This window comes from Salvelinus fontinalis, unplaced genomic scaffold (genome assembly GCF_029448725.1).
Source record: "Salvelinus fontinalis isolate EN_2023a unplaced genomic scaffold, ASM2944872v1 scaffold_0719, whole genome shotgun sequence".
NCBI lineage: Eukaryota > Metazoa > Chordata > Actinopteri > Salmoniformes > Salmonidae > Salvelinus > Salvelinus fontinalis.
The window spans coordinates 17,501-33,610 of record NW_026600928.1 but is presented as its reverse complement, the minus strand read 5'-3'; the positions used below and the strand labels follow the sequence as shown (position 1 = coordinate 33,610).

The following is a 16,110-nucleotide window of genomic DNA, read 5'->3' as shown; positions in this document are numbered from 1 at the left end:
CTATTATATGGCAATTTATGAGTAAATGTTACCCGACCAGACCAAACAAAAAAACATAAACATTGTTTGAAATCATCTATAGGCTATAGATAGCAGTGGAGGCTGGTGGGAGGAGCTATAGGAGGACGGGCTCATTGTAATGGCTGGAATGGAATTATTGGAACCGTATCAAACATATGAAAACTACATGTTTAACTCCGTTCCATTAATTCCATTCCAGCCATTACAATGAGCCCGTCCTCCTATAGCTCCTCCCACCAGCCTCCGCAGATCGATAGATCATCTATCTACCTTGCAAGCTATTTAGACTACTTAAAGTCAGCTAAACAGGAACAAAGGGAAGATAGCCCAGAGATTAGAATTATTTTCCAGTAGGCCTACCTATTGAATGTTAAAATAGGCTAGTTTACAGCATAGCAGGCTACATAGCCCTACAATAGGATCATATCCATTTGGTTAAGGGTATCTAGGGTAGCCTAAACAAGAGCTCTTAGAAATGCTATAGCTAGCCTATGCCTCCGTTTATAGGCTATTGAACAGGACGGGCGGAGGAACCGGGACCCATTGTACCAAAGTGACGTCACGAAGTGCCATTCGGCTGCGGGAGGGGAGGGGGTGTAAGCAGGCTTCTGAATGATTTAAAAGGCTCTCGCCTCCCACCGCCTCCTGGTGATGCGCGAGATGCTGCTGCTGCTGCTGAAGAGAGAGAAGGAGAAGAGAGAGAAGGAGAAGAGAGAGAAGGAGAATAGAGAGAGGGAAGAGAAAGAGAGAGAGGCAGAGAGAGCGAGAAAGGGCGAGCGAGAGAGGAGAGAGAGAGAGAGACTGCAACAGCAGCCGACATGGAGCTCGAGCCTTTCCGGGGGAGAGCGAGCATCCTCTAATCTGCCAGGGTCACGGCAGAATACGTAAGTGAATTTGTTTCTCATCCTTTCTCTCCATCTCTGTCCCACTCTCACTCTCTCTGTCTGTGTCGTCATGGTTTATGTGTGTGTGTGAAAATGGCGTATTTGACCCGCGGTATGTATGTCTGTCCTGCAGTTGGTCGCGTTGTTGTTTGATGATAAAATGTTTCCTTCTTGAGTCACACCTGCTCGGCGTGCATGTGCGTGTGCATGTGTATGTGTTGGGGGTGGGAACTCGCATCCCCGTTGTAGCTGCACTAGACACCAGGAGAGAGAGAGGAGAGGAAGATACGATTTGGTTATTACATTACCCGACGTAAAGGTATTTGTTTATCAACAGCTATAGTAAATGTTGAGCTCTGCCTGATATCATCACGTAGCAGGCTACATCTCATCTGATCGCTATTTTATCATAGAAGGACCTCTAGATAGATATAAGGCTACCCTCTGCTGTGTGTGTGTGTGTGTGTGTGTGTGTGTGTGTGTATGTGTATGTGCGTGTGTGTGTGTTGTGTGTGTGTGTGTGTGTGTGTGTGTGCGAAAGAGAGAGACCGTACGAAATGGATGCGTATCATCCGTTTTATAGCATCATGTCTGCGTGTGTAGGGTGCACGCCCATGTGCACGCCTATCCTCTGCAAGAATCAGGCTGTATTTTTCTATAGATGATAGCGTGCGTGTGGAGGGGGGCGTCTGAACTTGTGCTGTTGGGGAAACTCTTGGGAGCAGATTTGTTGGGAGGTACAACTCGTTTAGTATAGGATAGGATCGGGTTGGATAGGGTAGGGTAGGAAAGGGTTAGATAGGATAGGGTAGGATTGGATAGGGTAGGGTTGGATAGGGTAATAATAGGGTAGGATAGGGTAAGGGTAGGGTAAGGGTAGGATAGGGTAGTTACTGTATATTATTGTGTTATAACTTTCCATCCTCTCTGGGTTTGAGCATGAAATAGATGGTAGAGAGAGAGAGAGAGAAAGAGAGAGGGATCAAAGAGAGCTCTGTAACTGCAGTATTGTCATCAGAGCCTTCACACACATTCCTCTCTCTCTCTCTCTCTCTCTCTCTCTCTCTCTCTCTCTCTCTCTCTCTCTCTCTCTCTCTCTCTCTCTGTCTGTCTGTCTGTCTGTCTGTCTGTCTGTCTGTCTGTCTGTCTGTCTGTCTGTCTGTCTGTCTGTCTGTCTGTCTGTCTGTCTGTCTGTCTGTCTGTCTGTCTGTCTGAGAAGCCAAAAGCTGGAAACATTGATTTCAATTATTTAGGGCTGAGGTTTAAACACACACACACTGAGATGTTGAGACAGGTCTGTGTGTCAGAAAGCCTGGAGCCTGAGAACAAGCTCATCTCTAATGACATGTCATGAGAGTTCTCTCTCTCTCCCTCTCTCTCGCTCTCTTTCCATCACCCATTCCTCCCCATGTTCCTTTTCTTCCTCTACCGCTCTTCCTCATCCACTCCCCCCTCTCTCTGCTCTCTCACTCCTTTACATCTCCCTCTGTCCCTCCCTTTCTCTCTCCTTCCATCTGTGTGGTGCTGGCCGTGGTGCTGAAAGCAGCAGTCATTAACAGGAATTATAAACTGGGTGGTTCAAGCCCTGAATGTTGAATGCTGATTGGTTGACAGCTGTGGTATATCAGACCGTATACCACGGGTATGACAAAACATTTCTTTTTACTGCTCTAATTACATTGGTGACCAGTTTATAATAGCAATAAGGCACCTCGGGGGTTTGTGGTATATGGCCAATATACCACGACTAAGGGCTGTATCCAGGCACTCTGAGTTGCGTTGTGCCTAAGAACAGCACTTAGCCGTGGTACACTGGCCATATACCACACCCCCTCAGGCCTTATTGCTGAAATATGGTGTTGATGAAGTCTTGATAATAGTCATGTCTGTTGCGTATTAGTTTGGCTACATTCCCATCATGCCAAGGAAGATCACAAGATGAGTTTAACCCTGATGGGGATACCAGTTCAATAATTCACCTCCTGTCATGGCTAGATGTCACGGGGAGTAACATCGACTGCTCCCTATAAGCTTGTTTGAAATGGATTTAGATCAATCATTCTGTCAACAGGTGTGTGTTTGTGTGTGTGTGTGTTTGTTTGTATGTGTGTGTAATGCGTAATGATGAAACATCACTGAGCAACAGGTTGCAGCTGTGTGTGTGTGTGTGTGTGTGTGTGTTCCCTTATACTGTGTGTTTGTGTACATCTAAATGTTTGTTTGCACAAAGTGCCCTTTGCTTGATTGCTTGATAGATTGTTGTGTGTGTGTGTGTGTAGATGATCTCATAACCCTTGTTCTATTGCATGTGTGACTCACCCTCTCACAAGAACACACACAACCTGATTTGGTTTGTGAATGGCAGATAGCCGCACTGACGTCACAGAGCCTGTCTGTGCATAAAAGCTAATACAATCACACACACACACACACACACACACAAACCCTCTCTCACACACACACACTCACACACACACACACACACACACACACACACACATACACACACACACAAACACACACCATCACAGAGCCATCTGCATCTCCGTCATCAGCAGCACACCCCCTACCAGACTACAGGCCACGTAGATATATATAGAGATAGAGAGATAGATAGAGAGCGAGAGGAAGGGGGGATAAACTCTGGGCCCTAGTGATGTGTACAGCATATTGGTGTGGTTACTAATCCTTTTAGATATGTGTCACAGTTTGGCAATATGGTTACCATGGTTATCAGATACAAGGCCATCCAAAGGAACACAGATATAGAGGGACAGAGAGGAGAGAGGGGGAGAGGAGAGAGGGAGATGGAGGGCTGCGTTCCAGCTGTCTTTCCCACTTTCACTACACTCTTGAACTCAGCACTGGAGAGAGAAGAGAGAGAGAGACTGAAAGAAAGGAAGAGAGAGAGAACCTTTCTCCTGAGTCAGGTCCTATATTCAATGATGACATTTTACATTTACATTTTAGTCTTTTAGCAGACGCTCTTATCCAGAGCAACTTACAGTAGAGTGCATACATTTTATTACATTTTACATACTGAGACAAGGATATCCCTACCGGCCAAACCCTCCCTAACCCGGACGACACTATGCCAATTGTGCGTCGCCCCACGGACCTCCCGGTTGCGGCCGGCTGCGACAGAGCCTGGGCGCGAACCCAGCCCAGCCTGGGCGCGAACCCAGAGACTCTGGTGGCACAGCTAGCACTGCGATGCAGTGCCCTAGACCACTGCGCCACCCGGGAGATATACCCTCTCTCTGACTCTGACCTACTCACAAGCCCAGTGGTTGCCATATCAGAACATTGCCGGTTGCCAGATTGGACTGAATCGTTTGCCAGATTGGACTGAATGAGGCTCTTAGCTTTATTAAGGTACTGAGTTCCAGAAGCTGAATCAGGATGTACGTTCTGTCAGTCAGGCAGAATGTTGGCGGGAACACACAGTTAACCACTCTCTTACAACAATGAATCATGCTGATTGATTGGCTGATTGAATAACAATAATTTATTATTATGGTGGATGACTAGGAAACCTGATGATGGATGGGCAGGCATGCCAGCAGGCAGACGGACGGACAGACAGACCGATCGACAGACAGAGGACGGCTCCACTTTGTAACGGGCTGTTTACATCTGTTCTTCTAGTTAGGGAGGACAGATCCTATTGCATTGTGTTTGAGATCAATACTGTGTCTGATGGGAACAGATGAGCTGTTTTATCAGGCTGCTGCTCATCCCTCCATCATCATCCCTCCTTTCTTATCCTTTATGTTCTATTATCCACACTCTGCAGGGACAATAGCTGCCATGCCCACCGCTCTCCTGCATTGTGCCTTGCTCTGTGGTTAAACTGAAACGCACACACACACACACACACACACACACACACACACACACACACACACACACACACACACACACACACACACACACACACACACACACACACACACACACACACACACACACACACACACACACACACACACACACACACACACAACCACTGTGGTTAAACAGCTGGGTAATTGCAGGCCTCGTTTAAGTGGTTGATGGCTGAGAGGCGTGTGTGTGTGTGTGTGTGTGTGTGTGTGTGTGTGTGTGTGTGTGTGTGTGTGTGTGTGTGTGTGTGTGTGTGTGTGTGTGTGTGTGTGTGTGTGTGTGTGTGTGTGTGTGTGTGTGTGTGTGTTCTATGATTGAGTAGTGCTCGATGATTGAGAGGTGCGTTGGCCCACTTTACGTAAATGATTTCTCCCCCTCTTTCTGAGTGCAGACAGGGGGGGGAATAATAGAGAAATAAACAGAGAGAAAGAATGAAAGCTCATTGAAAGAGGGAAAGAGGTTGGCAGTAATAGCAGTCATCAGAGCAGGTTATTTTCCTACCCGCACATACTGACTATGTATTAACTCCTGTTCACTTTAGACCAAATGGTTTTATTCAATCATCTTCTATGAGTGCAGTCGTTGACTGACTGGGCGGAGGACAGGGGATTGGTTGATCGAAGGTTGAATCCATGACTGTGTCTCAAATAGAGCCCTGTTCCCTCTATAGGGCTCTACTTTTGACCAGTACTCTGGACTAAGTGCACTATGTCGGGAATAGGGTGCCATTTGGGACGCACAACCCTGTAATTCTTTGTCTATGGGTGTAATTATATTGTGTGTGCTTGTGTGGGTCTGTAACAGAACAATGTGTTCTGGAGGAGTGGAGTCCTTACAGTCCATCAGCTCTGAGTTCATCTCAGGTCAGATCTAATCAGGAAGTGATGATGACTCAGGAAGTTACAACACAACACAGTCATCTGGAACACACACACACACACACACACACACACACACACACACACACACACACACACACACACACACACACACACACACACACACACACACACACACACACACACACACACACACACACACACACACACACACACACACACACACACACACACACATACAGACACATATAGACGGATATGAACTGTCATCTATGGCGTGGTGTAATGAGATGGTTGCTATAACAACAGGTCTACAAGGACCAGCTGGTAATTAGTTCTCTGTGTTCAGGTATAAACTCATTCTGGAGTTTGTGTGTGTGTGTGTGTTTACAGTAAAGGATGGATAACCAGCCATATCTTCCCCAATGTAACTGTCAAACAGCTGTAGACAAGACACAGACATGGTGTCATATGTTGTCAGCTGTATTGTACTGTATGTGTAAAAACATGGGGTTTTCTGTTACAGATGGACACCTGAGACAACAGACTACACTTCTATATCACCATGAGGAACTGCTGACACCCCCCTCACCTGACTACCAGAGAGAACACACTTTCTTCCTCCCATCCTCTCTCCCACTCCGCCCGCCTTCACAAGGATAAAACGTTATTTTCAAAAGTGGAAAAAGTGAACGCCAGAGGACAAAATAGAGAAAAAAGCTAAAGCCCTCTCTTGACCCTTGATCTCTAACCCCTGACCTGTGACCTCAGTATGTCAGGTCTGCGTGGTAAGCTGCAGCGTGTCCAGTGGCGGGCAGGATGGCACTCCTTCACCTCCAGAGTCCTCAGGACCAAACCGGTAGAGAGCATGTTGGACTCTGGGACAGGTAGGTGTTTACAGGGGGGTCTCTAGGGGTGTGAATGAAGGTGGGAATGTGTGTGTATGTGTGTGTGTGTGTGGGGGGGGGGGGGGTATATGTGGGGGTATACAGTGTGTGTGGATATATGTGTGTGGGTCATATTAAAGTGTGTTTTATGTTAAGGTGTGTGTTTGTATGCTAATGTAAGTGTGTGTGTACAGGTGGTACCAGCAGCCATGGCACCAAACTAGCGAGGGTGTTGTCCACGGTAGACCTGGTGTCACTAGGGGTGGGCAGCTGCGTTGGCACGGGGATGTACGTGGTCTCTGGGCTGGTTGCCAAGGAGATGGCCGGACCTGGCGTCATCGTCTCCTTCATCATCGCTGCTGTCGCCTCTATACTGTCAGGTAATGACACACACACACACACACACACACACACACACACACACACACACACACACACACACACACACACACACACACACACACACACACACACACACACACACACACACACACACACACACACAGCTACATGTTATTTGTGTGTCTCCCCTTCAGGTGTGTGTTATGCTGAATTTGGGGTTCGCGTTCCCAAGACAACAGGCTCAGCCTACACCTACAGCTACGTGACAGTGGGGGAGTGTGTGGCCTTTTTCATTGGCTGGAACCTGATCCTGGAGTACCTGATTGGTACAGCCGCGGGGGCGTCGGCTCTCAGCAGCATGGCGGACTCACTAGCCAATAAAAGCATCTCTACGTTTATGACTACACACATCGGAACATTCAACGGCCTGGGTGAGTCTGGAGGGAGGGGTTGGAGAAGGGAGGAGGGTGTGTGCTGTATATTTGTGTGGGTGTGTATGGTGTTTCCAGTAGCTGTGACATAATCTTCCCTGAGACTTGGGCTGTGTCCAGCGTAGAAATATAGTGCGATGAACAGCCATGCCTTTCTGACAGGCCGAGTAATAGTACAAATCGGTAGGTTTCACCTTCCTGAATGTTAGCCTGACGTCTAGAGTGGCTAGCAGTATAGAAACAGACAGTGAAAGCTCATATTCCTCAACATAACAGATGAACACTACTTTTTATGTTTGTGGATTGTAGCGAGGGTTATGCTACAGGGTTGTGATAGTTTTCCTGTTTGTGGATTGTAGCGAGGGCTATGCTACAGTGTTGTGACAGTTGTGTGACAGCCTAGGAACTGTGGAAACAGACAGAGGGAGACAAAATCTCTCTAACAGGAAAAGGAAATGGTAACTTTCCAACCGCTGGCCATCTAGCCTGCCATCCATTCCCTCTGCTCACACACATGCACACATACATGCACGCATGCACACACACACACACACACACACACACACACACACACACACACACACACACACACACACACACACACACACACACACACACACACACACACACACACACACACACACACACACACTGCTGTCACGGTGCATGACTGTTGACAGTGTGTGTTCATGTGTATTCTGCTGGTTCAGTTTTTGGTAATGTTGGGGCCCAGGTATCTAATGTAAGCTCTGTTACAGTAAACTATTTTATAAGCCCTCATGTGAACCATTTTAACTTTGAGCCTGTTTCTTATACTGAGGTCTGTAAAGCACTAAAGGCCATAGACAGTAAAAAGTCTGCAGGTCCAGACAACCTGGACACCCTACCTCTTAAATATAGCAGCTGGTATTATTACTGAACCTGTGGCTCACATTTTCAACTTGAGTCTCTTGACCAATTCCATTCCCACCATTTGGAAATCAGCTTATGTCCTCCCACTGCTAAAGGGTGGAGATCCCTCAGATCTAATAACTATCGTCCTATCTCCAAACTCCCTATCCTGGCCAAAGTCTATGAATCCCTGGTGAACTCACAGTTCAAAAACATCCTAATTGTAAAGAACAGACTGGGTGGGATTAGGGCTGTGGCGGTCACGCTGTGGCGGTCACGCTGTGGCGGTCACGCTGTGGCGGTCACGCTGTGGCGGTCACGCTGTGGCGGTCACGCTGTGGCGGTCACGCTGTGGCGGTCACGCTGTGGCGGTCACGCTGTGGCGGTCACGCTGTGGCGGTCACGCTATTTCGTCAGTCGGTGATTGTCAAGCAAATAACTGTCGGTCTCACGGTAATTGACCATTAATTAACATAAACACATTTAGCATCTCCTGGCTTCCATACATTTTAAAAGTCTAATAAATCCATGTAATATAGCCTACACCTTCACAATAAATCCATAATTTATTTTTGACGATTCTAAAGAAGCATGATATGAAGAAATTGTAGTCTATTTCAGAAGAAAATAATAGCATGCTCTGATATTCTGAGTTGTCCTTATGTTTGGTCCTGATGTAGCTATGCCAAATGGCTGTGGGCTACACTAGTTCATTTAGCAGACAAGATTTGCTTATAATTCCGAGACATTGTTATATATTTTATAGTATGAAGAATACAATCGAACAAAGCTGAATAAAATATAAATATTTTCTCAATGATTTGAGGGAGTGCGCACATGCGGCTATTCTGTGTTGAGCGGTTAACAAAGAAATAGGTACTCCTATATGCTTCATTTAGAGTTATTATTGTACCTTTAGTTGTGATACAAATGCTGTATGTTTAGATTTTTAACACATTGTAAGGCTGCATGATGAGACTCTAATGATGATTTGAGAAAAGTCGCTTGAAAGGCATGAGCTCTGCTTTGTTTTTTTGCGCAGGCTGTACAGACTCCAATAGTCTCTGATACACAATTTGACCAGCATTAAATAATGCCTCGAATTTCACGGCGGCATCCCCTTTGTGGCCATAATGCACCCTAAAAGAAATCCATGCCTTTTGTGTCCCGGAGTGCTGCGTTGTGCCCTTCTCTCTGAGTGCTGCGCAATCAGAAGCGTCTCTCACTCACACAGCTCGCCGTCACCTGATCGGGTCTTTCTCACAGGCTACAAGTGAAGACAGACACATCGGGGAGGCAACTGCGCCCATCCTTATCCAATTCCGAGGTGCATATTGAAGATATTGGAAGAACTGTCCACATTTACTTTTCATTAGCCAACAAGATGAGTAGGCCTAAGGAACAGCAAAAGCAATAGCTTATGTCAATCTACAATCCACCATAGTACAAAAGTTGACCTATTCTATTCTGTGTGAGAAATAAATATTCCAAACAGTCTGGGACAGTTGTGGGATGCGATAGATCTCAAATTAATACAACCACTCGCATCAAAAAAACGCTTTTAGGCAATGTGGCTGAGGCAACAAATCAGAACATTTAGCTTAAAATGTTGCTAAACTATTTGGCTATTTCTTCACATTTTAATCGCAGCAATGCGCACATGGTAGTAGGCTATAAGCGTGAATGTTTCATTAGCGGAAAGCACCATTATCAAAAGTGAACACAAATGCAATTATGCATGTAATGCTTTTTATTATAAAGGTGCATTTTTATGGTGAAAATGATCTTCCCTGAACTTGAAACTCACACGCTGCTTATATATGCCAGTTAGGCTACACACCCCTTGTAAAGTGGATTAATGTGCTTAATTTTAAGAAGTTATTTGGCCACTTTAGTTGTGATACAAACCTTATTAAAGCATATAGGCCCATGGGCCTCCCGGGTGGAGCAGTGGTCTAGGACATGGGCTTATGGGCTAGGCTGTGCGACTATGATTCGAACAAGTCGCAAAAAAAGGCATTGTTTCTTATACTGGGCGTCATTCACAAGTGATAATACAGTTGAAGTCGGAAGTTTACATGCACTTAGGTGGGAGTCAATTAAACTCATTTTTCAACCACTCCACAAATTTCTTGTTAACAAACTATAATTTTGGCAAGTCGGTTAGGACATCTACTTTGTGCATGACACAAGAAAATTTCCAACAATTGATTATAGACAGAATATTTTACTTAAAATTCACTGTATCACAATTCCAGTGGGTCAGAAGTTTACATACACTAAGTTGACTGTGCCTTTAAACAGTTTGGAAAATTCCCAAAAATGGTGTCATGGCTTAGAAGCTTCTGATATGCTAATTGACATCATTTGAGTCAATTGGAGGTGTACCTGTGGATGTATTTCAAGGCCTACCTTCAAACTCAATGCCTCTTTGCTTGACATCATAGGAAAATCAAAAGAAATCAGCCAAGACCTCAGAAAGAGATTGTAGACCTCCACAAGTCTGGTTCATCCTTGGGAGCAATTTCCAAATGCCTGAAGGTACCACGTTCATCTGTACAAACAGTAGTATGCCAGTATATACACCATGGGACCACGCAGCCGTCATACCGCTCAGGAAGGAGACGCGTTCTGTCTCCTAGAGATGAACGTACTTTGGTGCAAAAAGTGCAAATCAATCCCAGAACAACAGCAAAGGACCTTGTGAAGATGCTGGAGGAAACAGGTACAAATGTATCTGTATCCACAGTAAAGCAAGTCCTATATCGACATAGTCTGAAAGGCCCCTCAGCAAGGAAGAAGCCACTGCTCCAAAACCGCCATTAAAAATGCCAGACCACAGTTTGCAACTGCACATGGGGACAAAGATTGTACTTTTTGGAGAAATGTCCTCTGGTCTGATGAAACAAAAATAGAACTGTTTGGCCATAATGACCATTGTTATGTTTGGAGAAAAAAGGGGGAGGTTTGCAAGCCGAAGAACACCATCCCAACTGTGAAGCACGGGGGTGGCAGCATCATGTTGTGGAGGTGCTTTGCTGCAGGAGGGACTGGTGCACTTCAAAATAGATGGCATCTTGAGGAATTAAAATTATGTTGATATATTGAAGCAACACCTCAAGACATCAGTCAGGAAGTTAAAGCTTGGTTGCAAATGGGTCTTCCAAATGGACAATGACCCCAAGCAACTTCCAAAGTTGTGGCAAAATGGCTTAAGGACAAGAAAGTCAAGGTATTGGAGTGGCCATCACAAAGCCCTGACCTCAATCCTATAGAACATTTCCTATAGAAAATTTGTGGGCAGAACTGAAAAAGCGTGTGCGAGCAAGGAGACATACAAACCTGACTCAGTTACACCAGCTCTGTCAGGAGGAATGGGCCAAAATTCACCCAACTTATTGGGGGAAGCCTGTGGAAGGCTACCCAAAACGTTTGACCCAAGTTAAACAATTTAAAGGCAATGCTACCAAATACTAATTGAGTGTACGCAAACCTCTGACCCACTGGGAATGTGATGAAAGATAGAAAAGCTGAAATAAATCATTCTCTTGTCACGACCGTCTATGGGAGAGAGAGAGGACCAAGGCGCAGCGTGTGAGAAATACATCTTCTTTTATTAAAGATGACGAAACACGAAACGAACACTATGAACAAACTAACAACAAACGACCGTGAAGCTAAATAACGTAAGTGCACAGACATGCAACAAACGTTCAACATAGACAATTACCCACAAACAGCTAAAGCCCATGGCTGCCTTAAATATGGCTCCCAATCAGAGACAACAATAACCAGCTGTCTCTGATTGAGAACCAATTCAGGCAACCATAGACTTTCCTAGACACCTACACTGAACACTAACCCATCTACTCTACTTAACCCCCTTAACCATACAACCACCCTAGACAATACAAAAAACACATACCTTCCCCATGTCACACCCTGACCTAACTTAAATAATAAATGAAACAAAGAATACTAAGGCCAGGGCGTGACAGTACCCCCCCCCCCCCCCCCCCCCCCCCAAAGATGCGGACTCCGGCCACAGAACCTGAAACAGAAGGGGAGGGTCCGGGGTGGCCCCCCATCATGGCGGCGGCTCGGGCGCGGGACGAGGCCCCCACTCCATCATTGTCAATACCCGCTTTGGTGGCGCCTCTGGAGCGGCGGCCCTTGTAGAAAGTCCCGGACTGAAGACCATCCCAGAGGGCGCCCCCGTACGGATGGGTAGCTCCGGACTGAGGGACGGCAGCTCCTGGCTGTCTGACGGATCTGGCTGCTCCTGGCTGTCTGAAGGATCTGGCTGCTCCTGGCTGGCTGACGGATCTGGCTGCTCCTGGCTGGCTGACGGATCTGGCTGCTCCTGGCTGGCTGACGGATCTGGCTGCTCCTGGCTGGCTGACGACTCTGGCTGCTCCTGGCTGGATGACGACTCTGGCTGCTCCTGGCTGGATGACGACTCTGGCTGCTCCTGGCTGGATGACGACTCTGGCTGGTCATGGCTGGATGACGACTCTGGCTGGTCATGGCTGGATGGCGACTCTGGCTGGTCATGGCTGGATGGCGACTCTGGCTGGTCATGGCTGGATGGCGACTCTGGCTGGTCATGGCTGGATGACGACTCTGGCTGGTCATGGCTGGATGACGACTCTGGCTGGTCATGGCTGGATGACGACTCTGGCTGGTCATGGCTGGATGACGACTCTGGCTGGTCATGGCTGGATGACGACTCTGGCTGGTCATGGCTGGATGACGGCTCTGGCTGGTCATGGCTGGATGACGGCTCTGGCTGGTCATGGCTCGCTGACGGCTCTGGCTGGTCATGGCTCGCTGACGGCTCTGGCTGGTCATGGCTCGCTGACGGCTCTGGCTGGTCATGGCTCGCTGACGGCTCTGGCTGGTCATGGCTCGCTGACGGCTCTGGCTGGTCATGGCTCGCTGCCGGCTCTGGCTGGTCATGGCTCGCTGACGGCTCTGGCTGGTCATGGCTCGCGGAAGGCTCTGGCTGATCCTGTCTGGCGGAAGGTTCTGGCTGATCCTGTCTGGCGGAAGGTTCTGGCTGATCCTGCCTGGCGGAAGGCTCTGGCTGATCCTGTCTGGCGGAAGGCTCTGGCTGATCCTGTCTGGCGGAAGGCTCTGGCTGATCCTGTCTGGCGGAAGGCTCTGGCTGATCCTGTCTGGCGGGAGGCTCTGGCGGCTCCTCTCTGGCGGAAGGCTCTGGCGGCTCCTGTCTGGCGGACGGCTCTGAAGGCTCACGGCAGACGGGCGGCTTTGCAGGCTCAGTACAGACGGGCAGTTCATGCGACGCTTGGCAGATGGACAGTTCAGACGGCGTTGGGCAGACGGGCAGTTCAAGCGCTTTTGGGCAGACGGGCAGTTCAGGCTCCGTTGGGCAGACGGGTAGTTCAGGCGCCGTTGGGTAGACGGCAGACTCTGGCCGGCTGAGACGCACTGTAGGCCTGGTGCGTGGTGCTGGAACTGGAGGTACCGGGCTAAAGACACGCACCTTCAGGCTAGTGCGGGGAGTAGCAACAGGGCACACTGGACTCTCAAGGCGTACTATAGGCCTGGTGCGTGTTACCGGCACTGGTGGTACCGGGCTGAGGGCACGCACATCAGGGCGAGTACGGGGAGAAGGAACAGTGCGTACAGGGCTCTGGAGACGCACATGAGGCTTGGTGCGTGGTGCCGGAACTGGTGGTACCGGACTGGAGACACGCACCTCAAGGCTAGTGCAGGAAGCAGGAACAGGGCACACTGAGTTCTCGAGGCGCACTATAGGTCTGGTGCGTGGTACCGGGACTGGTGGTACCGGGCTGAGGGCACGCACCTCAGGGCGAGTGCGGGGAGAAGGATCAGTGCGTACAGGGCTCTGAAGACGCACATGAGGCTTGATGCGTGGTGCCGGAACTGGTGGTACCGGGCTGGGGACACGCACCTGAAGGCTAGTGCGGGGAGAAGGAACAGGGCATACTGGACCCTGGAGACGCACATTAGGCCTAGTGTGTGGTGCCGGCACTGGTGGTACCGGGCTGGAGACACGCATCTCAGGGCTAGTGCGGGGAGCAGCAACAGTGCGTACAGGGCTCTGGACACGCATCTCAGGATGAGTGCAAGAAGCAAGAACAGGACACACCGGGTTGTGAAGATGTACTGGAGACATGGTGTGTATAGCCGGCATCAAATCTTCCGGAACTTTAACACAAGTTTCAGGCTTAGTACGAGGAACTGACACAGGTGGCATCGGACAGCTAACACGCTCCTCATGAAGAATGCCATGCATACTCTGCCAAATCAACAGCTCTCTCTCTTCACTCTCCTCCAATTTCGTCAACAACTCCTCGAATGTCTCATAATCTCCCCTTCGTTCACTCTCCTCCAATCTGTCCAATAACTCCTCGACCATCTGACTCACCCCTCAACTTCGCCGACTGCTCCAAATGCCCTCCCCCAAGAATTTTTTTGGACTGTCTCTCGGGCTTCCTACCGTTTCGCCGTGCTGCCTCCATTCGCCGGTATCACACCGCACATTGCTCCATCGAATCCCAGGCGGGCTCCGGTACTCTCCTTGGGTCGATCGCCCATCTGTCGATCTCCTCCCAGGTATTATAGCCCAGATCCTTCTCCTGCTTCCGTGCTAGCTCCTCAAAACGCCGCCTCTCTGCTTTCGCTGCCTCCAGCTCAGCTTTGGGGCGGTTATATTCTCCTGGTACTTCGCGGTCCAGAATTTCCTCCCAATTCCAATAGTCCTGTGTAGGTGGGTCCTGTTGTTTCACACGCTGCTTGATCCGATTCTGGTGGGTAATTCTGTCACGACCGTCTATGGGAGAGAGAGAGGACCAAGGCGCAGCGTGTGAGAAATACATCTTCTTTTATTAAAGATGACGAAACACGAAACAAACACTATACACAAACTAACAAAACAATAAACGACCGTGAAGCTAAATAACATAAGTGCACAGACAAGCAACAAACATTCAACATAGACAATTACCCACAAACAGCTAAAGCCCATGGCTGCCTTAAATATGGCTCCCAATCAGAGACAACAATAACCAGCTGTCTCTGATTGAGAACCAATTCAGGCAACCATAGACTTTCCTAGACACCTACACTGAACACTAACCCATCTACTCTACTTAGCCCCCTAAACCATACAACCACCCTAGACAATACAAAAAACACATACCTCCCCCATGTCACACCCTGACCTAACTAAAATAATAAATGAAACAAAGAATACTAAGGCCAGGGCGTGACATCTCTCTACTATTATTCTGACATTTCACACTCTTAAAATAAAGTGGTGATCCTAACTGACCTAAGACATCGAATTCTTACTAGGATTAAATGTCAGGAATTGTGAAAAACTGAGTTTAAATGTATTTGGCTAAGGTGTATGTAAACCTCCGACTTCAACTGTATATAATTCACAAGCGATAGTCTAATTTTGCCACCCATCAGACTATTCTTGATTAATATTGTCTTTACATTTAATAAATTATATATTTGTGCCAATTGTTTTGATTTAAAATGGACCATTATCATGCACCTGTATCGAAACAGGCAGCGGGAAAAAATATATGTCATCTATGCACTTATATAGGGAATGGAGGACGCTTTTCCCTGTGGTTTATTTTCATGCCAGTCAGGTAGGCTATACTCCTGTTGTAAAGAGAAGCAATGTGCTTAATATTAGGAAAGTTGAGAAATAAATATAGTTGGCCTATAGAAAGCTGATGGGATCCTCTTTTTTTTAATAGAAGCCATCACTCTGTTTTCTTACACAATTGCATAGCCTATAGAAATGTTACGCAACATGAGCTCTCATGAAGTGTTTGATTAGATTTTTGAATACATTTGCATTACTGTCAGAGTTATTAGAGGGACAATAAAGTGCTGAGTACCAGGCAGTTAGCAATTTTGGTTG

At 47.6% G+C, this 16,110-nt stretch overlaps 1 protein-coding gene across 3 annotated transcripts in view; it reads left to right on the top strand.

The window, feature by feature from the left end:
- The first annotated feature begins 303 nt into the window (after positions 1-303).
- LOC129847135 (probable cationic amino acid transporter) overlaps positions 304-16,110 on the top strand; it is a 24,885-nt gene continuing 9,078 nt past the window's right edge. Inside the window, exons 1-4 of one of the 3 annotated variants that reach the window (XM_055914948.1) lie at positions 304-905; positions 6,156-6,516; positions 6,711-6,896; positions 7,053-7,289. In XM_055914948.1, the coding sequence (XP_055770923.1) occupies positions 6,402-6,516; positions 6,711-6,896; positions 7,053-7,289 (538 nt within the window). In that variant the 5' untranslated portion in view covers positions 304-905; positions 6,156-6,401. Of the gene's footprint in view, positions 906-961; positions 1,018-1,093; positions 1,225-6,155; positions 6,517-6,710; positions 6,897-7,052; positions 7,290-16,110 lie in introns of those variants that run through there. The other 2 variants (XM_055914950.1, XM_055914949.1) reach the window with 2 other exon arrangements.